At 41.1% G+C, this 25,727-nt stretch overlaps 2 protein-coding genes across 7 annotated transcripts in view; one reads left to right on the top strand and one right to left on the bottom strand.

The window, feature by feature from the left end:
* Positions 1–18,932, bottom strand: part of LOC106571905 (RAF proto-oncogene serine/threonine-protein kinase) — a 35,508-nt gene extending 16,576 nt beyond the window's left edge. The window contains exons 1-17 of one of the 3 annotated variants that reach the window (XM_014145454.3): positions 18,659–18,931; positions 18,396–18,429; positions 10,461–10,687; positions 9,966–10,078; positions 9,517–9,619; positions 9,265–9,422; positions 7,001–7,087; positions 5,633–5,786; positions 5,068–5,187; positions 4,871–4,913; positions 4,649–4,758; positions 4,423–4,540; positions 4,133–4,217; positions 3,807–3,983; positions 3,551–3,597; positions 1,218–1,336; positions 872–1,003 (exon numbers count right to left, since the gene is read on the bottom strand). In XM_014145454.3, coding sequence (XP_014000929.2) covers positions 872–1,003; positions 1,218–1,336; positions 3,551–3,597; positions 3,807–3,983; positions 4,133–4,217; positions 4,423–4,540; positions 4,649–4,758; positions 4,871–4,913; positions 5,068–5,187; positions 5,633–5,786; positions 7,001–7,087; positions 9,265–9,422; positions 9,517–9,619; positions 9,966–10,078; positions 10,461–10,661 — 1,767 coding nt within the window. In that variant the 5' untranslated portion in view covers positions 10,662–10,687; positions 18,396–18,429; positions 18,659–18,931. Of the gene's footprint in view, positions 1–871; positions 1,004–1,217; positions 1,337–3,550; positions 3,598–3,806; positions 3,984–4,132; positions 4,218–4,422; positions 4,541–4,648; positions 4,759–4,870; positions 4,914–5,067; positions 5,188–5,632; positions 5,787–7,000; positions 7,088–9,264; positions 9,423–9,516; positions 9,620–9,965; positions 10,079–10,460; positions 10,688–18,395 lie in introns of all 3 variants that reach the window. The other 2 variants (XM_014145455.3, XM_045695924.2) reach the window with 2 other exon arrangements.
* A 2,447-nt stretch (positions 18,933–21,379) lies between these two features.
* Positions 21,380–25,582, top strand: cnbpa (CCHC-type zinc finger, nucleic acid binding protein a). Of its 4 annotated transcripts, none has more exons than XM_014145420.3 (5): positions 21,380–21,519; positions 23,049–23,157; positions 23,545–23,610; positions 23,979–24,177; positions 24,601–25,582. In XM_014145420.3, exons 2-5 carry the CDS (start codon positions 23,052–23,054, stop codon positions 24,716–24,718), a joined length of 489 nt encoding a protein of 162 aa, XP_014000895.1. In that variant the 5' UTR covers positions 21,380–21,519; positions 23,049–23,051; the 3' UTR covers positions 24,719–25,582.
* The last annotated feature ends 145 nt before the right edge of the window (positions 25,583–25,727 follow it).

Below are 25,727 nucleotides of genomic sequence, written 5' to 3'. Positions count from 1 at the left end.
TGGTCCCAGCTCTCTTCAGGTCATTGACCAGGTCCTTCCGTGTAGTTCTGGGCTGATCCCTCACCTTCCTCATGATCATTGATGCCCCACGAGGTGAGATCTTGCATGGAGCCCCAGACCGAGGGTGATTGACCGTCATCTTGAACTTCTTCCATTTTCTAATAATTGCGCCAACAGTTGTTGCCTTCTCACCAAGCTGCTTGCCTATTGTACTGTAGCCCATCCCAGCCTTGTGAAGGTCTACAATTTTATCCCTGATGTCCTTACACAGCTCCCTGGTCTTGGCCATTGTGGAGAGGTTGGAGTCTGTTTGATTGAGTGTGTGGACAGGTGTCTTTTATACAGGTAATGAGTTCAAACAGGTGCATTGTGTGCGTTCGTTTCCTGAGCGAATTTCCTGAGCGAATTTTCGAGACTTAGTGTTTGTTGTTTTTTAAAGTGTACTGTGATCCTGCGGCTACAGTTTCTCAGTAAAGTATTAGGTTATACTTAACCACTGATTCCTCATCTGGTCTCTTCTCTGCACCTGGGTCCACCCTTACCACGTCACAGCTGCTGAGTTCTAAAACAGCCCATCACTTGAATATCGTTGCTTTAAATCACTGCACGTGCGAGCACTCTCTCGCTGTCTCTCTCCATCAACTCCATACAACAAACAAATCCCCACTCAGACAGTCAGCCAGCCAGTGACACTGAACCCATCTACCCCTCTGACACCCACACACTGGAACCCAGGCCAGGGAAATACAGACCATGTGGCTGAAACTGGGTCCTACAATCCAAGTTATATTTTATATGTTAAACTCAAACACGGCAGGAGAGGTCAAAGTACCATGGTTTTAGAGATGGTTATGTGGCAGGCTGAATTTACCTGGTCTCTGTTGGCTATCTGTGAGTATGGCAGCTCTCCTGTCATCAGCTCATAGAGGACAACACCGTAAGAGTACACGTCTGACTGGAAACTATAGGGCATATTGTCCTGCATCCGGATAACCTCTGGAGCCTGAGAACAGAGGATGGAACAAACAAACATGACTAAATTGATTTAATTTACAATTCCGGGAACCATAATGAGTAAATCTGAAAACCATAATGAATCAACTTCTCATAGGGGTCTAATGGGTGGTAACTTATCAGTTTCATTTTGTGTCATTTTTAACAGTCAAGTCAAACACACAAGAAACGCACAATTAAATGTTCTATGTCCTGTTACTGACCATCCACAGTATGGACCCTGAAGGTTGCTCCACCTGGTGAGAACCACTCCACCTGGCTTTGACTGTGGCCAGACCAAAGTCGCCAATCTTCACCGTCAGGCCCTCGTGTAGGAAGATATCTGTCTGCTGTCAAGGAGGCAGAGCTGTGGCAGAGACAGCTGAGTCTGTGGAAAAAACTAAATATCTGAGCTCATATCATTTGTCTGTCTAATGTCAAGCCGACAATTTTTTAAATTCAGTTGTCACAAGAGTGACTGAGCATGAAAGAGTACGAAGAAAATACCGTGGTGTAAAAAGTATCCAATAGAAGAGTACCTTAACAGAAAATTACTCAAGTAAAAGTGAAAGCCAGTAAAATACTATTTGAGTAAATGTCTAGAAGTAATTGGTTTTAAATATACTTAAGTATCAAAAGTAAATGATATTGCTAAAATATACTTAACCTCTTGACGTTACCCTAGGATAGGGGGCGCCACAACGCATTTTGGAAAAAATTCGTGCCCGTTTTCAACGGCCTACTAATCAGACTCAGAAGCTAGGATATGCATATAATTAATACCTGTGGATAGAAAACACCCTAAAGTTTCTAAAACTGTTTGAATGGTGTCTGTGAGTATAACAGAACTCATATGGCAGTCAAAACCCCGAGACCGATTGAACCAGGAAGTGGAATTCTGAATTGTGGACTCAACTTCACGTCGTCGCCTATTATTCACACTGTGAGATATCGTTTATTGAGCACTTCCTATTGCTTCCACAAGATGTCGCCAGTCTTTACAAAGTGTTTTGAGCCTTCTACTGTCGAAACTCAGTGAATGAGACGCGTTGGAAATTGGTCACAGGGGGAGGGCCATCACCATTATGACGCCGGCGGCCCTGTCTACGCCCACCTTTGGAAACGTTTTGAAACACAATGAAATCATCCCCCTCGAATCTTATTGGCTCTCTTGTTGAAACAGGCCCTGAAGATTTATGTTATACAACGTTTGACATGTTTGAACGAACCTAAATGTGAAAAAAAACGTTATTTTTTCGAAACTGCTGTGGCGCGCACGGCAGAGTAGTTGGATACAGCATTCAGACGCGCTAACAACAGAAAGCTAATGGAACATAAAGGATGGACTTTTTCGACCGAAAATACATCTGTTGTGGACCTGGGATTCCTGGAAGTGCTTTCTGATGAAGACAACTAAAGGTAAGGGATTATTGACAATATTATACAAACATTAGATGTGATATGCGATTGTTCCAAGATGGCGCCGAGCTGTATTTACTAGCTCATTTTCTGAGTATCGCATCCCCTTTTATCGCTAAGTGTGATTACCCAGTAAAGTTATTATTAAATCTGGTATGACAGGTGCTTTCAAGAGATATTCATCTATAAATCTTAGAATGACAATATTACATTTTAAACATGTTTTCGAATAGTAATTCAGTAAATTGTAGCACTGTTTCATCGGATGCTTTTGACGGGAAAATAGTTAGTCAACGTCAGACGCCGATGTAAAATGCTGTTTTCATATATAAATATGAACTTTATTGAACAAAAGAATGCATGCATTGTGTAACATGATGTCCTAGGTGTGTCATCTGATGAAGTTTGTAAAAGGTTAGTGCTGCATTTAGCTGTTTTTTGGTTATTTGTGATGCATGTGGTTGGTCGGAAAATGGCTATGTTGCTGCTTTTTACGATGGACTCCTCTAACATAATCTAATGATTTGCTTTTCCTGTAAAACCTTTTTGAAATCGGACGACGTGGGTCGATTCAGGAGATGTGTATCTATAAAACGATATAATTTGAAAAAAAAAATGAAAAAAGAAAGTATTACATTTTGTTATGCTAATGGCGATATGATTTTTCGCTGGATTTTGATCCCGCTAACGGGACGAGACGCTGAAGAGGTTTTAAGTATCAAAAGGAAAAGTATAAATCATTTCAAATTCCTTATATAAAGCAAACCAGACCGCGTTATTTAATTTAAAAAATGATATACGGATAGCCAGGGGCATGGTCCAACACTCAGACATCATTTACAAATGAAGCATGTGTTTAGTGAGTCTGCTAAATTAGAGGCAGTAGGGATGACCAGTAATGTTCTCTTGATAAGTGTGTGAATTAGATTATTCTTCTGTCCTGCTAAGCATTCAAAATGTAACAAGTACTTTTGGTTGTCAGGGAAAATGTATGGAGTAAAAAGTACAGAATTTTCTTTAGGAATGTAGTAAAGTAAAAGTTGTCAAAAATATAAATATTAAAGTAAAGTACAGATACCCAAAAAAGTACATTCAAATATTTTTACTTAAGTACTTTACGCCACTGAGAAAAGGATACTGTTTGATTTCATGTCCCGGTGGATGATGTTTTTGGCGTGCAAATAGCTGAAAGAGAAATACAGTGAAAATTGTATTTTAGGACATTCAGTTGCATGTTAAAAACAATAAAAGGGGAAAAAATCTAGCATCCTTCTAAAGCTATCATCCTTCTATAGCGTCGATCTTAAGTTAGCATCCTTGTAAAACTAGCATCCCTATACAGCTAGCAATAATATCATTCTACACCTAAGCTTGTCCCTGCTGTATGGACTCACTCCATGCCCTGAGCTGTCTGCCTGGCGATGTCTATGAGCTGGAACATCTGTAAGTTGGTCTCCTGGACGTGGAGGTGTTTATAGAGGCTGCTGCCTTCACACCACTGGGTCACGATGGCCAGGTTGTCCTCCGTCATGTAGCCCATGAACAATAGGATGTTGACGTGTCGTGTTTTCCTGTGGTGAAAGAGAGAGATAATGCTGCATGAAGATAATCTACCAATAAACACATTATAGGGTCAATTTATTGCTCTCTCTAAAGTGAATACCCTGAATGCAATATGGGCATCACTATAGTCCTCTTCACTACTCTCACCCCCTCTTACCTTAGCACAGCCACCTCGTTTCTAAAGGCCTGGAACTGTTCCGGTGTGGGGTCAATCACCTTTAGGATCTTCACTGCTACGTCACCTACAACAGACACACATGTGGTAAAGAAACTTCCTTAGCTGCTGTGTGGCCATCTCTCAACAAACTACACGACAGAGAGGAGGGGAAGCGAATCGCCAAGTAGACTAGACTCAGCACAAGTGTTACACTCGTGGGGTGGTTAGAAGAAACAGCCTACAACAGTCCAAGTGTTACAAGAATTGTGTTTATCCAGAAGCATGCTCACCGTGCCATTTCCCTTTGTATACCGTTCCGAAGGAGCCTGAGCCAATACGGGAGTGCAGCACCACTTCACTGGCCTCAATCTCCCAGTAGTAACTAGAGTCTCGCTTGTCCCTCGGACGCTGGAGGAGGATAAGCAATATAAATCCACATTCTCTATATACAGTAGATATTACATACAATACACATATGCAGTTATTCCTAGGAATTGAAAGTACTGTCTAGCTTACAATTTTGTGTTTCTCTTGAGTGTTGAACGACGGAGCCCTTTCTCGTCTGTCTGGCGCTGGGGTTTTAGACTGTGACCAGCTTGTGGGACTCTGGCTGGGGGAACTCCCGTCTAGAGAGGGAAGATGGCCAACGGTATTCAGCACACCAGGTTATGACAAAGTGTTGTTGTGGGATGTTATACATGTTTCCTTTAGCATAGCAGAAACTTTCGAAAATCTTACCTGAGTCATGATTACGCATTGCTTCATGATTACGCATTGCCTCCTATGAAAACAAAAGAGAAAATATTCTGTCACGTTTTTACAAATATCAAATGAACACTAATCATTCAACAGTTTGATAATTCAGTTAGATACAGACACTGTAAAAGCATGCCATGTTGTTTATCACACAACACTCAGACACTCTGCCTCCTAACCTTGGCTGGGCTCTCTGAAGTCGCCTCAAGAAAAGAGTTGGAGAAGCGAACAATACCTACTCTCCTCTTCAGCCAGAAGCGCCTGCACCAGGAGCTAGGGTAGGCATTCAGGCAATCTAGCTACTCCCAATCAGGGCACGACACAGTGGGACAGTGAGGACAGGGAAGGAAAAGGAGACAGAGTGAAGGAAGGTAAGGGAGGAGAGAAAGAGTGCTACCTGGGTGTTCAATTTTGTGGGCATATTAGATACAGCATTCAAGGTCAAATTTTTCCAAATACACTCGGGTATGGAGAAATAAAAAACGAATCAGAAAAGAATACAGTAAGTGATGAATATAGAAAGTGATATCGAACACAATCAAGAAAATCATGGAAAGTAAACATGCAAGATGGATTACTTAATAGAAAACATAAGGGGGGAGGATGGTGGACAGAAGTGAGGCAGAGGAGGATGGTATGGATTCCTGGAGTGTAAGAAGGGCCAGATCGGGCAGGGAGGTTATTTTCAGAATGGTTGCCTGGACATCCAGGACTCCCCTGGGGGCCCCCGTGGTGTGTTGTTACCTCAATCATGCTGCTGTCGACGGGCAGGGTGGTGCTGACCATGTGGACGTTGGGCGTGGAGGTGGAGCGCTGTCTCTGGGACAGAGTGCCCGCTGTGGGTGGGTAGGGGGCTGTGTAGTTGAAGGCGTGAGGGGTTGAGTAGCGGTGCAGAGAACTAGGGGGTGAACACAGGGGGAACATCAGGCTTAGGAGTTGGGATATCGCCTTGGCTTGTGCGAGCTGGTGTGCCTCATATGAGCATCTCCTGTTTCAGTATCGTGAGGCAGCTTGATGTAGTTAAGTACACCCCCTGGGCAGGAAGCTAGTCTATCCCAGGGCCCCCTGGACAGGACACTAGTCTATCGCTTGCCATGGTTTTGTCATGACGATTTTGGGGATTATCAAAGATCAAATAGTATTACCATGATTCAATTATTACTATTGTTGTTTCTGTAAGTCTTAGAAAGTTCTCAGACTGATGCCATTGAGGTGCTCTGCGAATGCTTACACATTCTACATACACCATCAGTTCTTGTTAGGGAAAACTTCACATAAGATCATTCTGAAACTTCTTCAAATTAGTCTCACAGGGTTGTGGTGGATGGCAGCTTGTAAGTTTCATTTCTGCCATGTTGCGTCATTTTTGCCAGACACACCCTGCTATACTTCTGCTGGACAGTCTCTTGTACTGTATTGTCGGTTGCTGGTGAAAGTGGCACCCCATGTGAGTGATGTACCACAACAGCGCTTATACTGTATTACAACACACTTCTTATCGTGTAAATCACTCTGAGAAATAATCCCCTTTTTGGCCAAAACAGAAATGTGTTTCGAAAGAGCATTTTAGATTATTCTGCAAGGAACAACTTGATACCGTGTGTGAGCTACTTTGGCGATTGGAGTGCTTTTAAACTGTTTTAAATGCTTCTGAAACCACAGGCTCTTTTTACACCTCTGGTTACATCAGCCCCCTGGACAGGGAAAGCTTCATAAAGCTGGAGACGTAATCAAAAACAGGCCTTAATTCAGTTTGAGGCCCAAGTTAAGGTGCTTTACAACTTACAGCTGCATCAGCTGAGGGCCAGTCAAGCATGACAACCAAAGAACCCTTAGCATTTGACCACCATTAACTCCAAGAGCCCAAGTACTTAACTTACTGTACTGTAGTTAAATAAATTACTACCACACGCAACCCTTAGTCGATGTTAAATAGTAAGTCAATAGGAAGACTTTTACTGAACTTCTGTAGTTGTCTAATTGCTGATACTGTATTACTGCCTGGGGTTAACCTTGCTCACAGTGCTATGGTGAAAGTGGTCCATGGGGCCAATATCACACAGGGATCAGAGGTGGTAAGTCAGAGGTCTGGAGCAGGAGGGGTGGCCGTACCTGCTAGGAAATCGGGATTCTCTCATTCGTCGAGATGTAAGTGGAGGAAGAGATGGACCCCCACTTTCACCTGGTGTAGGGAACAACCTAGAGAGAGAGAACAAGAGAGACAGAGACAGAGAGATACAGTTGAAGTCGGAAGTTTACATACACCTGAGCCAAATACATTTAAACTCAGTTTTTCACAATTACTGACATTTAATCAGAGTAAAAATTCCCTGTCTTAGGTCAGTTAGGATCACCACTTCATTTTAAGAATGTAAAATGTCAGAATAATAGTAGAGAGAATGATTTATTTCAGCTTTTATTTCTTTCACCACATTCCCAGTGGGTCAGAAGTTTACATACACTCAATTAATATTTGGTAGCATTGCCTTTAAATTGTTTAACTTGGGTCATACGTTTTAGGTAGCCTTCCACGAGCTTCCCACAATAAGTTGGGTGAATTTTGGCCCATTCCTCCTGACAGAGCTGGTGTAACCGAGTCAGGTTTGTAGGCCTCCTTGCTCGCACATGCTTTTTCAGTTCTGCCCACACATTTTCTATGGGATTGAGGTCAGGGCTTTGTGATGGCCACTCCAATACCTTGACTTTGTTGTCCTTAAGCCATTTTGCCACAACTTTGGAAGTATGCTTGGGTCATTGCCCATTTCGAAGACCCATTTGAGACCAAGCTTTAACTTCCTGACTGATGTCTTGAGATGTTGCTTCAATATATCCACATCATTTTCCGTCTTCATGATGCCATCTATTTTGTGAAGTGCACCAGTCCTCCTGCAGCAAAGCACCCTCACAACATGATGCTGCCTCCCCCGTGCTTCACGGTTGGGATGGTGTTCTTTGGCTTGCAAGCCTCCCCCTAGTTCTTCCAAACATAACTACGGTCATTATGGCCAAACAGTTCTATTTTTGTTTCATCAGACCAGAGGACATTTCTCCAAAAAGTACGATCTTTGTCCCCATGTGCAGTTCCAAACCGTAGTCTGGCTTTTTTATGGCGGTTTTGGACCAGTGGCTTCTTCCTTGCTGAGCGGCCTTTCAGGTTATGTCGATATAGGACTCATTTTACTGTGGATATAGATACTTTTGTACCGGTTTCCTCCAGCATCTTCACAAGGTCCTTTGCTGTTGTTCTGGGATTGATTTGCACTTTTCGCACCAAAGTACGTTCATCTCTAGGAGACAGAACGCGTCTCCTTCCTGATTGGTATGACGGCTGCGAGGCCCCATGGTGTTTATACTTGCATACTTTTGTTTGTACAGATGAATGTGGTACCTTCAGGCGTTTGGAAATTGCTCTCAAGGATGAACCAGTCTTGTGGAGGTCTACAATGTATTTTCTGAGGTCTTGGCTGATTTCTTTTAATTTTCCCATGATGTCAAGCAAAGAGACACTGAGTTTGAAGCTAGGTCTTGAAATACATCCACAGGTACACCTCCAATTGACTCCAAATGATGTCAATTAGCCTATCAGAACCTTCTAAAGCCATGACATCATTTTCTGGAATTTTCAAGCTGTTTAAATGTACAGTCAACTTAGTGTATGTAAACTTCTGACCCACTGGAATTGTGATACAATGAATTATAATTGAAATAATCTCTCCGTAAACAATTGTTGGAAAAATTACTTGTGTCATGCACAAAGTAGATTTGCCAAAACTATAGTTTGCTAACAAGAAATTTGTGGAGTGGTTGAAAAACGAGTTTTAATGACTCCAACCTAAGTGTATGTAGACTTCCGACTTCAACTGTACATCTGTTTAAAATACTTCAGGATAAAGAAAGCACCATGGAAGGTTGCCAGATAAAGTGAACCATGTATCCCTTCATTGCCAGTGATAGCCATCTACAAATGCTTACTGTTGAAAAATTGACTTCTAAAACCTGCATGCAAAACAATTCTCTATTCCTAGTGCCTGTATGCAAAACTGGGTCCCTATGAACTACTCTACTACAGAAACCATATCAACAGAGGTTACTTTATCCTGACAACACTGTTCTCAGCAATTGGAGGTATCCTTTGTAGAACATGTCATTTGTATCTATCAGTTCTGAATATCTATCAACAATGCAGACTGTGAGAGTAGTACATTCATTTATCCCCTATGCTAGAATGTTCATAACATTATTTATTCACCGATTAATATATAGTTGTACTTAACACATTCATATTGTTTTGTAAGTGTTCTTGCTATTCATTACAAACAGTTAGGTGTTGGCAGACTTTTTGTTTTGCTCTGCACAGTAGAGGAGAGGAGACTTACAGGAGCTGTCTGATGTTGCTCCAATCCACACACATCGTGGGCACTTTGGTGCTGCAATGCTCATGGAATTTGTAGCCGCATGTTTGGCAACGGAAACCGTTCAAAAGGAACTTCTGGCATATATCGCAGAAGGCTAACTTAAGAAATGTTTTCCGAACCTGAAAGTTAAAGAGGAGAATTAAGTACTTATTTATTTTCCAGTCAATAGTAACGGCCTGGGTGAATGGTGTAAAATTATTATGGGCTACTTACAAAGTTGTGCGTCGTCAAGGGGACATGATCTAACACTTCCACCAGCAGTTCTTCCCCAATTAGTGAGGTGGAGTCGGTATTCCAATCCATACGTGACTTTTTACTGTTAGAAAAGGGACATGACACATTTAGTAAGGTAACACCTACTGGAGACTACAGACCAAGACTAGAAAAGGTCATTCAACACGTCTTAACCTGAAAGGTGGAATAGCTGTAGAAAGCTTTTTGCAGAAAAGTTTAACCACATCGCTGAAAAAAATAAAACAAGGTATAAGTTTCCCTTAACCACAGATCTAGGATCAGCTTGTCCCACTCTCGATCCTAGCTTTAAATATTAGGTGGGTGAAATAATATCTGACCCTGTGTCAGTGGTTAGCGATAACTGTCACCTACACTGTGGAGAGCCAGTGACACCCCTCTGATCTCCCTCTCCAGTGCCTAGCGCATACCTCCTCTGTCCTGGGTGCAGTCTGAAGACAGCACAGCACTCCGGCTGCAGACCCCGCACCTTCAGCGCTTTGATCAGGCAGCTGTGCAGGGTCATACCCGGCCTCACGTTCACCTGGGGGACCACAACAAACACACTTAACAACAACAACACTTAATGTGACTAGTTAAAACACAAACATGTGCATAATATATTATATTTTTGGATAATGGTTTACCCTTTGGTCTGTGTACGATGGTGAGAATCAATCTAGGCAGCAAATTTTCCACCAATAAACTGCCACACTTAGATGACTCAGTTAAATAAGCACTCACTCAAAACAACAGCAGTGCAACAGTGTGTTGTTGTTTCCGTAATCCCACTCACTCCCTGTCCTCTGAACTACTGTTTTCATTGTGTGTCCACGTGTATAGTGTCTTTGGGTGTTTTTGAAAGGCTCTTCAAATGAAATGTACCGTTAGTCACAACATTAATATTATTATTCTATTAGACTCACCACGGTGCGCTGCTGGTTGGGGAGGTAGACTCGGATGGTGCTGCTGGTCTTAGAGTCAGGGATCTTGCCGTCGTCTGAGGAGCGGCGCTGGTATGGAAAGCCCTGAACCATGGTGGGGGAGAGGCAGGGGCCCTCGAACACAGAGTCCTTCATTCCAAAGCCGTTGCTCAGGGTCTTCCACGCTCCCTGGAGGTGCTCCATCAGCAAACACTAGTGCTCTCAGCGCTCTGGGGACACAGAGAATATCAGGCCACACTAGAGGTCAGCCATGTCAGTAGACTGTGAACTAGGCAAGGTTTCTACACATGATACTGGATGACTCTGTTTAGAGCAAGTAAAGTTGTGTGAGGTTACATGTTGGGTGAGAAAATGTGTTTTGTGACAAAATCAACAATATATTTATAACCGAATGGGTTCGAATACTTCGAAATTGAGTCTCCTGCCTATAATTAGCTCAGGTAGCAAATGCAAACCTTAAGGCAAGGTTACTCATCACGCAAGCGTGGTTCACCAGCACATCCGCTACATATCAACACACACGAAACAAAGTACCTGCAAAGATTCAAAATCAAAGCACAAATTAAGAGTTTATTTCCAAAATGCTATAATTTTTCACATTTGTGTTTTTTTTTCACCAGAAATGAGCTCTTCATGTGTGTGTAAAATACAGGTTGAAGTTGGAAGTTTACATACACCTGAGCCAAATACATTTAAACTCAGTTTTTCACAATTACTGACATTTAATCAAAGTAAAAATCCCTGTCTTAGGTCAGTTAGGATCACCACGTTATTTTAAGAATGTGAAAAATCAGAATAGTAGAGAGAATGATTTATTTCAGCTTTTATTTCTTTCATCACATTCCCAGTGGGTCAGAAGTTTACATACACTCAATTAACACTTGGTAGCATTGCCTTTAAATTGTTTAACTTGGGTCAAATGTTTCAGGTAGCCTTCCACAAGCTTCCCACAATAAGTTGGGTGAATTTTGGCCCATTCCTCCTGACAGAGCTGGTGTAACTGAGTCAGGTTTGTAGGCCTCCTTGCTCACACACACTTTTTCAGGTCTGCCCACAGATTTTCTATAGGATTGAGGACAGAGCTTTGTGTTGGCCACTCCCAATACCTTGACTTTGTTGTCCTTAAGCCATTTTGCCACAACTTTGGAAGTATGCTTGGGTCATTGTCCATTTCGAAGACCCATTTGCGACCAAGCTTTAACTTCCTGACTGATGTCTTGAGATGTTGCTTCAATATATGCACATCATTTTCCTCCTCATGATGCCATCTATTTTGTGAAGTGCACCAGTACCTCCTGCACCAAAGCACCCCCACAATATGATGCTGCCATCCCCGTGCTTCACGGTTGGGATGGTGTTCTTTGGCTTGCAAGCCTCCCCCTAATTCCTCCAAACATAACGATGGTCATTATGGCCATTTTTGTTTCATCAGACCAGAGGACATTTCTCCAAAAAGTACGATCTTAGTCCCCATGTGCAGTTCCAAACCGTAGTCTGGCTTATTTATGGCGGTTTTAGAGCAGTGGCTTCTTCCTTGCTGAGCGGCCTTTCAGGTTATGTCGATATAGGACTCGTTTTACTGTGGATATAGATACCTTTGTACCTGTTTCCTCCAGCATCTTCACAGGGTCCTTTGTTGTTGTTCTGGGATTGTTTTGCACTTATCGCACCAAAGTACATTCATCTCTAGGAGACAGACCGCGTCTCCTTCCTGAGCGTTATGATGGCTATATGGTCCCATTGTGTTTATACTTGCATACTATTGTTTGTTCAGATGAATGCGGTACCTTCAGGCGTTTGGAAATTGATCCCAATGATGAACCAGACTTGTGGAGGTCTACAATTTTTTTTCTGAGGTCTTGGCTGATTTATTTTTATTTTCCCATGATGTCAAGCAAAGAATCACTGAGTTTGAAGCTAGGCCTTGAAATACATCCACAGGTACACCTCCAGTTGACTCAAATGATGTCAATTAGCCTATCGGAAGCTTCTCAAGACATAATTTTCTGGAATTTTCAGAGCTGTTTAAAGACGCAGTCAAGTTAGTGTATGTACACTTCTGACCATTGGAATTGTGATACAGTGAATTAAAAGTGAAATAATCTGTCTGTAAACAATTGTTGGAAAAATTACTTGTGTCATGCACAAAGTAGATGTCCTAACCAACTTGCAAAAACTACAGTTTGTTAACAAGAAATTTGTGGAGTGGTTGAAAAACTAGTTTTAATGACTCCAACCTAAGTGTATGTAAACTTCCGACTTCAACTGTATTACTGTTCTCAGATTTTTGATTGCTAGATTTTAGGTGTGTATCAAAAATATTTTTTTGGGGGAAAAATGCTCTATATTCATTCTTTAGCTGGAATGGAATGTTTGTATACTGTATATTTGACTGTGATATGTGGTTGTCTCATCTGGCTATCTTAAGATGAATGCACTAACTAAGTCGGTCTGGATAGGAGCATGTGCTAAATGACTAAAATGTCCAATGTAAATGTTTTACATACAGATCTCCTATTACTGTATTGATTCATAAAAATAAAAACTGTAAAATATTGATGTCACAATTGTATCATTTGTAGTTCTTTAAAAAAAATGTTTTACATTTGACTGTGTAAAACCTAGCAGTGCTACTTATTTCTGAGAGTGCGGCGGATATATAACGTTTTGCAAAAAAACATGATTATTTGTCTATCTGACATGAAACTATGAAGTGATAGATTTCAAACAAATATATTTCTGTCATTGAACAATCCCATGCCATGATTAGACAGTGAAAAAAACATTTTACATTTTAGTCATTTAGCAGACGCTCTTATCCAGAGCGACTTACAGTAGTGAATGCATACATTTCATACAATTTCATACATTTTTTTGCTGGCCCCCCGTGGGAATCGAACCCACAACCCTGGCGTTGCAAATACCATGCTCTACCAACTGAGCTACAATCTCTTTCAGAAATTCTTTAAACAATAAAAACTGATTTACCAACCTATCTGAAAATGGATATATTGCATTTTGGAAAGAAACACTTCAAATAGCATATTTGTGTCCTCATTGCAATCATCTTAGTCATTTAGCAGACGCTCTTATCCGGAGCGACTTACAGTAGTGAATGCATACATTTCAATTCATTTCATACATTTTTTTTTCCTTTTTTTTTTTTTCGTACTGTCCCCCCGTGGGAATCGAACCCACAACCCTGGCATTGCAAACACCATGCTCTACCAACTGAGCCACAGGGAGGCTTATCTGAAAACAAGAGCACTTTCTAGTTGATAGATCTCATCAAATTGTACCATCAAGCGCTTTGGCCCATTTTACTACAAATATGCACCTGCTTTGATCTTGTTTTCAATACAAATGCAGCAGCACACATAAACACAAGAAATGTAAATACTGTCTCAGCCTGTCTCTGGTCATGTGGAGTGTGGACACAAGAGTTACATCTTAAACAGAGAACAGTTGACATGACAGAGATGATTGACTACTGTTGTAAACTTTAACCCCACAGGGTTCACAGGTCACAACACAAAACCAAGGGCCTACTCAACAGGAACACGACCATTGCCGGTGAGACCACCATACCTCAGTTGGAGTTGTGTTCAAAATAATCAGGTTGACTATTGTACAGGGTAGGAAGTGGGTGCACCAGCAACAATGCCAATGAAATATAATGTTTCCAGTCCCTGCCATAAGCAGGCTTTGTCACTGGGGCAAGAGCAATTGCACTTGTTAGAGAAATGGACATTGATACTCCTCCAGCTGCCTTCATGCAGACAATGCAGTGTCATCCTAGCCTAGCTGACATGACTCACAGTGCAGGGAGAGCTGTGACCACACTGGTCTGGAAAGGAGACCACTAGTTAATGCAATATTCACTAAAAAATTGTGCAACAGGTTTGATTGGTTCTTTGAACAACAACAAAAATCCACGGGAGTTGAGACCTCGTTGTTGGGATTGCTCGGGGGCTGTGTTTGGCTGTACGTGTCAGTTTTTGAGTGAGAAAGACACAAAAGAGAGCCAACCAGTAAAAGCACAGCCTCCTTCATTATCAACGCACTGTGCCAACAACATCAGACTTTAAGTGTTAGATGTTAGCCAGACTAGTGTCATCCAGCACTACAAAGACAAATTGTGACAAAGATTGTGTTTATCTATTGGATTCACTAAGAAGTGTCATCCGTTTTGTTACCAAAGCGCCTTATACCACCCACCACTGCGACCTGTATGCGCTAGTCGGCTGGCCCTCGCTACATATTCGTCGCCAGACCCACTGGCTCCGCCTTATCTCAGCTCACTGGTCACGATAACAACACCCACCCATAGCACGCGCTCCAGCAGGTATATTTCACTGGTCATCCCCAAAGCCAACACCTACTTTGGCCGCCTTTCTTTCCAGTTCTCTGCTGCCAGTGACTGGAACAAATTGAAAAAAATCGCTGAAGCTGGAGACTTACATTTCCCTCACTAGCTTTAAACATCAGCTAAACATCAGTAAATAGCCCACCCAATCTACCTACCTCATCTCCATATTGTTTTTATTTACTTTGCTGCTCTTTTGCACACCAGTATCACTACTTACACACCATTATCTGCTCATCTATCACTCCAGTGTTAATCTGCTAAATTGTAATTACTTTGCTACTATGACCTATTTATTGCCTTACCTCCTCATGCCATTTGCACACACTGTATATAGACTTTCTTTTTTTCTATTGTATTATTGACTGTACGCTTGTTTATTCCATGTGTAACTCTGTGTTGTTGTTTCTGTTGCACTGCTTTGCGTTATCTTGGCCAGGTGGCAGTTGTAAATGAGAACTTGTTCTCAACTAGCTTACCTGGTTAAATAAAGTTCAAATAAAATAAATAAAATAAAAAAAGTTGTTGTTTTCAATATGCATGACTAGGCAAAATGCACAGTTCAGAAGCAGCAAGTTATACAATACACCACCACAATTTCTATTCCCGCAAAGTAAACCTAACATGCAAACCTCACCAGCCACGTTGTGTGCGCGAGCGTTGCCAAATAACTGTACACATACATGTTATTCAATCATTTCACTGACGCTGCTCACTCGTGTGAATTAGCATCTGTATAGCCAAGCACTAAAATAGAACTTGGTTCTATTTGAGACGCTCCACACGCTGCAAATTATTTGGTATCAGGAAGAAACAAACCCACGTGGATGCTTGAAAGATAAACGATGAGGTATTAATTAAAGATAACTAACTAAAAACTAACTAGGTTCCCCTTTTTATCTGTGGATTTTAACCTGCGTGTCATGATCGCATCTGGTGTGGATGGACAAAATCAACATGCGTGCGATGGAGGTTAAAATACCAAAAACAACTATATTAATTTGGGGACCGTTTCTTGTGTTTCAACCTGTCATGGAAATTTAGCTAGCTTGGTGTTGCTAGCTAATTTGTCCTGGGAGATAAACATTGGGTTGTTATTTTACCTGAAATGCATACCCACTGGGCACAGATGTCAATTCAACGTCTATTCCACATTGGTTCAACGTAATTTCATTAAAATTATATGGAAACAACATTGATTCAACCAGCATGTGCCCAGTGGGTATGGTCCTTTTTTATCTGGATCTTCTTCGAATTTTAACAAATTCTGAGTCATGCAAAATTGTGTGTTCTCTACAATTAATCCACAGATAAAAGGGGAAACCTACTTAGGTTTTAGGTCGTTTTCTTTGATTCATCTATCCTCGTTCATCTTTCTTCTTGCTCTTCTTCTATGGAATTTATATGGTGGTTGGAAACCAATTTTAAGGTGCATTAGCATTACCGCCACCAACTGGACTGGTTTGTGGACCTCGTCATCTCTCAATCACCCACGTAGGTTAGTATGCTTGCAAAAAACAATGAGTAAATAGGAGAGGCGGGACATGCAGCGCGTGAAGCTTTTAGCTCAATAATGTCTATCTGCAGACTGAGGTTACTACTGCAGTAATATTGCAAAATTACTGCAGTAAAAACGGTGTTATTTTGGGCGCAGTATTTGCAGCATACTGCAGTTATACTGCACTCTAACTGCAGTTATACTACAGTGTACTGCAGTTATACTGCACTCTGACTGCAATCTATTGTCGTAAGAGAGTTCCTAGGTTTATTGTACTAAGAGAAATGTATTGATCTTGACTATTGCAATTTCTTTTTACTGGCTTCATGTGGAAGTAACTTTACAACAGATTGATCTTTAATTGGTCAGCAATATTGAAAACATATTATTATGGGATCATGCATTAACTTCTCCAGCTTTACATTATAGTAATCGACATTGTGTTGCTTTGTAGTGTAGAGAGGTGAGCTACATGCTTTAATTTCAACAGCTACAGGTTTTGGAAGGTAAAAGAAAATTCCTATTACAGACACTCTAATGCATACTTTTTTTAAAGCAATACATAGAATTGTATGAACTGAACAGAAGCCAATAAAAATGTAAAATGTAAAAACATTTTTACATTTTTTTATAGAGTTGCGGTCCCCACTACAAAAAATAAATAATTAAATGCATGTATTTTTGTCCTCACAACATTACATTGATACTGTAAATTCCCATTCATTCTTATGGAAGCTTTCCTTATCAGGAGTATCATAATGGCGGACGGTGACTTCAGAACAGCACTCCCTGTCAGTCATCTAGTGAACACATACACATTGGTGGAATGTTTAGTGAAAGGACACAAGCCTAACATGGAACCCAAACCGGCTGTGCGCATGCGCCATCATGCATACATTTATTTTGTCCCCCATACCAAACGCGATCACGACACGCAGGTTAAAGTATAAAAACAAACTCTGAACCAATTATATTAATTTAGGGACAGGTCGAAAAGCATTAAACATTTATGGCAATTATGTAGTTAGCTTGCACTTGCTAGCTAATTTGTCCTATTTAGCTAGCTTGCTGTTGCGAGCTAATTTGTCCTGGGATATAAACATTGAGTTGTTATTTTACCTGAAAAGCACAAGGTCCTCTACTCCGCCAATTAATCCACACATAAAACGGTCAACCGAGTCATTTCTAGTCATCTCTCCTCCTTCCAGGCTTTTCATCTTTGAACTTATATGGTGATTGGCATCTAAACTTTCATAGTATTACTACACGACCAGCAACACAGTTCGTCTTTCAATCACCCACGTGGGTATAACCAATGAGGAGAAATAGAAAGGAGTTATATTTTAGCCCTTGGCAATGCAGACACTCGTTGACACGCGCGAGCAGTGTCGGTGCAATAATTGAATAACAAAGATTTCTAAATTCATTTTGCAACGCACGCGACGCGAGCGGTGTAGTCAGCCGGTAACAGATTATTTTTGTCCCGTTCCCTCCTTTGCGCAACACTGCACAGAGCTGACGTTCTTGAACAAACACCGACAGCAAAACAATTCACTTAGATTTATCACACTCAGTTCATAGGCCTACTTACTACATTAAAGTGTGAAAATGTATGCAATGCAATAACTACACATGTTCTATAAAGTAACATGGCTATACTACATAAATGTCAGTGTGTTATAGAATGAGAATATAATGCAAAGAATGTATTATATACATTTGTGGAGGAGAATATTGGTAGAAATGACTGAATTCTCAGTCCTATAATTTGCAAGGTTAACTCAACATTTCCTCTAAAGACTGTTAGATTGAAGTAGCACAAACAATACCACGCTGTATAAAATATGACAACAGCCTATCTAGGCCTATTTCCCGTACGATCCAAACTCCAACAGCAACCGAAACTTCACACATCACCATTTTCCTGTCACAATAATTACACCTATTTGTGATACTGACTCCAACAAGACTCGCAGTGATCTGGCACGGGAGAAAGACGACAGCTGCAATCCAATTTTGTGCAGAATTAATGGCACTGTCAGAGCAAACTTACCAAAACAAGTTAGAAAACTTCAGCTCCGCCATAACTGGAGGAAATGTAGAGTCGATGACATCATCGCAACGCATTCAGGGAGAAAAAAGTAGCGTGTTATTATGATTAATCCAAAATGTGGAGCCCGGAAAAAAAGTAACAATGTATCAATGTAAGCTACCAAACCATTCCCATGTATGCAATAATGTCCACCAACTAGGAAAACCCGATGGGTTACTTAACCAATCCCTAAAAATATATTTAGTCTTTCTTCCATTACTTACGCTGAGTGAAAAAATGACTGTAGCCTAGGTCCTACAAGTCCAACAGAGACACCTTCTCGAAGTCACAAGTGAAGGATACTAGAACCGTCTGCTTCTATTAGGTTGATGCAAATTAAAACTAAAAAAGTTGTTGTAGCCTAGTTATGTTGTTCGCAATATTTACGACGATATGCAGAAGGTGAAATACTTTGAGTTCGTGTCGTGCGCCTGCCTGACGCCAGTGATTGAAACAGGACCCTGCAGTCATAAAAATAATTTCAGCCATACACACTCACTGCGCCATAATGAGGACACAAATTTAAGCCCACCCACTCTGACACTTTGATATTTACTTTTTATGTCAATAACTGGCGAAAAGAAAACAAAGTCCAAAAAGTGGAGGTGTAGCCTAATAGAAAACAACCACATGTTATTACTGCACTATGAACGTGTGATGCAGGTTGGGGACTGACAGACAGCACACAACGAGACAACATTTAGCCTAGCTATCTAAAGGGGGGGCATTTAGGATGAATGCAATTACAGTGTTGAGATTGAAAAGTAGACCTGTTTTTATGGCAAGCCTAAATAAATTCAGGAGTAAAAATGTGCTTAACACATAATAACTTGCATGGTCTCACTCGGTTTGCAATAATAGTGTTCAACATGATTTTTTGAATGACTACCTCATCTCTGTACCCCACACATACAATTATCTGTAAGGTCCCTCAGTCAAGCAGTGAATTTCAAACACAGTTTCAACCACAAAGACCAGGGAGGTATTCCAGAGCCTCGTAAAGCAGGGAACCTATTGGTAATGTTTGTAGATGGGTGAGAAAAACAAACAATTTAATCAATTTTGAATTCAGGCTGTAACACAACAAAATGTGGAATAAGTCAAGGGATATGAATACTTTCTGAAGGCACTGGATATAAGAATATATGCTGTTAATCAGTTGCAGAATGAGACATCCACGAAAAGAATAACAAGCACCCCATCATCTGGTGAAAATAAGACACTACCTAAAGACTAATTCAGTGGACATCAACATTAGGCTATTTTCTAAAGGCGATATGTATTTTGTATCTGTACCAGGAGTCAACTGATGAGTCAATTGTCAGGTTAACTAACTGAGTTTAACTGTGTAAATAGTGATCAAACTAGCCCTGTCCATTCGATTTTTTACAGGGGATTTTAAAATCCTGGTGACTTGAAATAGAAAAATATTGGTAGCCTAACAATTTGAAATTGAATCTCAAAATACTGCATCTATCCTATTTGAGACATGTTCTCATCATGAAATAGATTACTTTCTCATAGCAAAGGACAAGCGTACACTGTTAAGTAGAGAAGTTGGATCTTCGGCTCTTATCTTACCTTCAAACCAACTACTCAACTACTCATGTGATCAAGATCAGATCCCCAGCTGAAGGTCCCCTGAGGTAACCACGGATGATGACATTGAAGACTCCAGAGTTCTATCGCCAAGGCCAATTGAGGAGGAGAATGATCAGACCGCTTTAGTTAAGTGTAGCAATGTTGCTTTCCTCACCAGCACAGACCAGCCTGCTCTCCTTGACGCGATGGGCACACTGAATACACAAGGCAGATGACATCCTTGTCAAAAATGCTTTGATCATCATAACTTCATAGCTGCATATATCATCTATCTCCTGTCAAATGCTCACCATTTTCTGATCATATATTTGATTTAATTTCCATTCCAAAAATCTCCATTAAAGCAACTACCTCATTCATATCCTGACAGCAACAAATCCCCAGAAATACCAATGCAAACACTTTGCATGCAGCCTAAGAGGATGAGGGCAGGGCTTTATCCCTGTGTGATCTTAAGGTAACCATTAGGATGCAGTCTCATCATCAGTGCAACATCAGCTACAGGGTTGGGAGGAAACCAGAAAACCGTTATGTCAGGGAGAAGTGTCCAGTCACTGGTATTCATTATACCAAAATGATGCAATGTCATTTAGAGAATCCCTCTAGAGTCTAGATGGACAATGCATTTAAGGGTTTCAATATCCCACATCACCCTAGTGAAATTGACCTATCCTTTCCATGTGCATGACAGTACAGGCCCCCTTAAGATTGCATCTTTCCCACTTATTGATCTGACCATGCGCTCAGGGCGTAGTGAGCTGAAATGCTTAGCCTCCATGATTTAGTGTAATGTCTCTCACTAATCAGCACTGTACTCAAATAGCCTACCTATGATGCAACCTCTGTGTGGAACAGGGATGGGTCAGTCTGCATCCATTTATCCCATACACTAATATTCTTAAACTTGATATACCCTTTACCTTATATCAAAATGATCCACCACTCATTGGGCAATGTTCAATACTGAATAACAAATAATTATATTTGATTGATTGTTTGCATGCCCATGAGATGACTGGTGTTAGTCATTCAACGCTGATGCACACAATGTGTAGCCTATTGCAGCCTACACCTACCGCTCTTATATTTTTAATATTTGGAGATGGAAAGCTATTAGAATGTAACCCAAAGAGGAAAGAAGAAGATCCATAATTGTATTTAGGCTAGTTCTACGCGAAATATATGGCAAATTAATTAACATCAAAATTTGGAAATATGAGATCACCTGAGATTTGACAACAGACACCCTGGGAGGCGGGACATGATTGCTGTCTTGCTCAGTGATTCGCCACTCCGTGGAGGCGGTGTCCACATGCGCTCGTTTGCCATTGGTACTGGAAAAAGACCGTGCCCAAGTGCTGCGTTTGCTTTGACTGGATAACGTGAATGACACATTCTAGAAACTCGGTTCACACCGCATGTGGCGCAACGGAGAGAGGAGGCGTAAACAGCAGAGAATCGCGTAGCTAGGTTGCTAGCTAAGGTAGGTGAGTAATTAAAAACATGTAACCTTTTTATTTCCGACCTTAGCTAAAGTGTCAAACTTAGAAGTGCCATTAAAAAAAAAAACATTCGAAATCATGTGTTTTTTATTGCGAAATTACTTGCTGAGTGATGTCCGCCAACGCGGGTAACGTTAGCATTAGCCTTTTCTACTGGATCTGTGGCCTAACGTTGTTGTCGTTGGCTAGCTAGCTACTACGATGTGGTTCGTTATGCGCGGGAAATTAGCCCTATTAGAATTTTCCCTCATTAAAATGTGTCCAGCAATATACTATTGAAACGAATTATTTGTGAATGTGGTTTATCACTTCCATTTTTATTAATGTTGTATGGCTGCGACGCGGCCTAGTGCCACATTCAAAACTGCAGAGGTGGTGCTAGCGTTTTTCTTCAGACTGCAGCAGCAGCAACAGCTGCTGTTATCTCAACGTGACAAGGCCAGAAAGCCTCATGCACCATTCATGCTTTTACCTAAGATAAATTCCATTTAATGGATCAGTCTAAATAGTAATTCGGTATATCAACATTTCAGGGAGAATAATCCTTGTTTTGCAGTTAACCAGGTTTTTGTGTGCTAGGTACCATCGCCAATCAACTGGCCAGGCGTGACATATTTCATTACTGTAGCTAGCTAACGTTACTGTGTTACTAGCACGTTAGGTAGTAGGCTGGCTAACTACCTAGCTAGCTACACTAGTATTGTAGGGTAGGCACGTTTAATAGTTTGTCAGCTTGGTCTGACAGGTAGCCATGGCCAAACCACCGTAGGTATTGAAGCTACCACGAAATGTTAATTCATTGCCCCCTTATTGACATATTCATAACATCCTGCACGTGGTTAACTACTGAAATTGTATTTGCGCAAGCTACCTTGTAAACAAGAAGTTGTCATATTTCGAAGCTGGAATTACCATCAGTTAACGTTAGCACCACTATAACAAGCCACTACTAAGTTACTTATTAATCTATCTAGTTACAGTAACTACATTTATACATGGCTTTCTGCTTTTGCTGCCTTTCAGCAAACACTTGTCTTGGGGGAAATGTAATGGACAGAGAAACTGATGTCCGTGCCTTTATCAATGTATGAATGTGGACAACATGGCAAGGTTAGATATTGTAAATGTAGCTGGTATTGACTCTGAATTAACATACTTTCATTATTTTCAGAGACTAATGATTTCATGCTTGTCACATGTACTTTCATACCAGCAGACCATTTGCCTTTAACTCATTGAAAGGCAAATAGTGACAGGTGGCATACCGATCCTTCTTTTTGACATTTTAGAATAGTAGCCACCAGCTAGCCAGATACCAGCGCTTACCACTCAAGCTAGCACATGGTTGAGTCAGGAACAAGCCATTGATCCGCCCAGCTTTTATTAGACAACCCTGACCTTTGCCTCTACTGTGTTGAATTGTCTACCATACCCTTAGAATTCCTGCCTCCTTTGAAATGACAAGACTAATTTTGGTTTCCAATAACAGTCATTTCTGTTTTCTCTGCAGATTATGGAGATGAGCAGTAGCGAGTGCTTCCGATGTGGCCGTCCTGGGCATTGGATCAAGAACTGTCCCGAAGCTGGAGGGCGTGGCCGCGGCAGGGGCAGAGGAAGAGGAAAGGGTACTTTTCTTGTTTTTGGGACACTCACAAATTCTGCACTGTGTGTGAGACTGGTTTGTCAATCGGAGAGCTAAATGACCAATTCTAAGCAGCTGCCTTAATTTTACAAAGTCTTCTCCCATGGCAAATAACCTCAGTGTTATCAGGGGCTTTCAGTCATATCACTTCGTTATCACTGGGATATTCAAACGATGAAGCACGGTTGTCTTAATCACGTCTATTACTTCATTCTAGTGATTTAGTTCACAAGCACCTAGGTCACAACTTAGTTAACATGGCGGCAAAGCGATGCATGTTCCTCCTCAGTAAGTTGCCAGTGTTCTTTTCACGGATGAGTGTAGAGTAAACCTCTAGGTCACATTTCTTTTCTTTTTTTTCTAGATCTGTTCTGCTATCGCTGTGGAGAGCAAGGTCACATTGCCAGGGACTGTGAACAGACCGAGGATGGTGAGAATAATTTTGATCCCTTTAATGCTAAGTACATGTAAATGGTTTTGTCAATACAACTCCTGAGTTTTTGTACATTTGTACTTGTAGCTCTAGTATGGACTTGTTCAGCTTTGGAGTGAGCAATAGTTGTAGCTTTCTCATGACTGTCACTATGTACTGGGTCCTGCTGTCAGGATCTGGGGACACATGGGATTTCAAAAATGTTTACTACATGTTATTGACATTGTACACCACATTCTTGTTGGTTGAATAATAATGGTGTTTGGAAGATGTGCCTTTTATTATTGATAGCCATGTCGTTGTTATTTGCTTACATGTAGAGAACAAACCTTTAATGCACTTTTTTTTTTTCTCTTTCTCTTCAGCCTGCTACAACTGCCACAGGAGCGGCCATATTTCCCGTGACTGCAAGGAGCCCAAGAAGGAGCGGGAGCAGTGTTGCTACAGCTGTGGCAAGGCTGGCCACGTGGCCCGCGACTGCGACCATGCCAATGAGCAGAAGTGCTATTCCTGCGGAGGCTTTGGCCACATCCAGAAACTTTGTGATAAAGTAAAATGTTACAGGTGAGTGACCACATAGTAAAAGTATTTTTAGTGGAAAAAATGTGGTAATGAAAACGCATGGTACCGACTCATGCTTGCATGTTCCCATGTACAGAGCAAACTTCACTAACAACTGCTGAAAGCAGAAACACAACGCGTTTCGACAAGTCTTCTCAGGAGTGACATGCAGTCTGGTACCCCCTTTTTTGGGGACAAATGGTTTTGCTGTAGTCTTTAGTTATAGGCATGTATCATCTAATTGGCAAGCTTTCAAGTAGTGCATCTAGATTTATAAATGTTTGTGCTGTGTATATGGTCCTTTTGCTTTTTGAGAGTTAGCAAAAACCATTGCCTTGGCAGCCATTTCCAGTTTAGTTCGCCAGAGCCATGTAAATGTTAACTCTTATGCTTGGTCAACCGACGTTCTGTTTCCCCTCCCCCCAGGTGTGGCGAGATCGGCCATGTGGCTGTGCAGTGCAGCAAAGCCAGTGAGGTGAACTGCTACAAGTGCGGCAACACTGGCCACCTGGCAAAAGAGTGCACCATTGAAGCCACAGCATAATCAGTGCCCTTTGTTGCCCCTCCTATTTTTTTCTGATTGATGGTTGGTTGTATTGTTTTTCTCTGAATCCTCTTCACCGGCCAAAGGTTGGCTGACAGAGGCTAGTCCCGGGCCAGTGAGCCTCTCGACATTTAATATAAAGAAAGGGGTAAAAAAAAAAAATTCTGCATTCAACACAAAAAAAGTTTGTTTAGTTTGGTAGCAGTGTTATGTTTAATGCTTTGTTAAAGAACCCCTTCTTTCCAAGCCACTGGTGAGCAGAGATGAATGAATGGGACTAAATATATGGGATATAGAGGACCTCTGGGCTTGTGGAAAGTGAGTCTCAGTAAGAAGGGAGTAAAAAGAAACCTGAACTTCCATGTATGGTTTGTTTTAGCGGGATGACATTGGTAACAGTTCACACTATATGATCCATCTGCATCTGGGCCCTACAAGCAGCTAAGTGCCGGGCGATAACATGAATGATGCGTTATCGATAAATGGCGTTACATTTTTGGAGAAATTGAAAGAATCTTAAGTTCTTTTATAATAGAAAAAAAAATAATTGTTTACAATTTAAAGGAATATGGGTAAATAGACCAAGGTAGACGTTTCCCCCCAAAAAAAACGATTTTGGAAACTTTTACCTTGGAGGAAAAATGTGCATCAAGAACACAGTTGTCAGATCATCAGAATTAGCAGTTATTTGGGAGTGGAGAATGTTTTCACAGAAATCAAATGTTATTTTTGTACAATATCACTTAGACTACTGTAAAAATACCATTTGCTTGTACTCAGTTTAAGTCGGAAGGAAATGCAACTGAAGTCCTAGAACATAGAAATGTAATTTTAAACTCAATAAAGCTGGAGGAGCACAGGGAGGATGATTGTTTACATTTCTTTCAACGCTTATATTTCTTCTAGGTCTTGTATTGCTACTTTCTTGACAGTAGTTATGTATTTGTCAGCAGTTGAGGCTAAAACTAACTTTGTCATGTTGAACAACCCTACCTTAGAAATGTCCTTC

The sequence above is a fragment of the Salmo salar genome, chromosome 15 (genome assembly GCF_965601325.2).
Source record: "Salmo salar chromosome 15, fSalSal1, whole genome shotgun sequence".
NCBI classification, from domain to species: Eukaryota; Metazoa; Chordata; class Actinopteri; order Salmoniformes; family Salmonidae; genus Salmo; species Salmo salar.
This window is presented reverse-complemented; position numbering and strand designations above follow the sequence as displayed.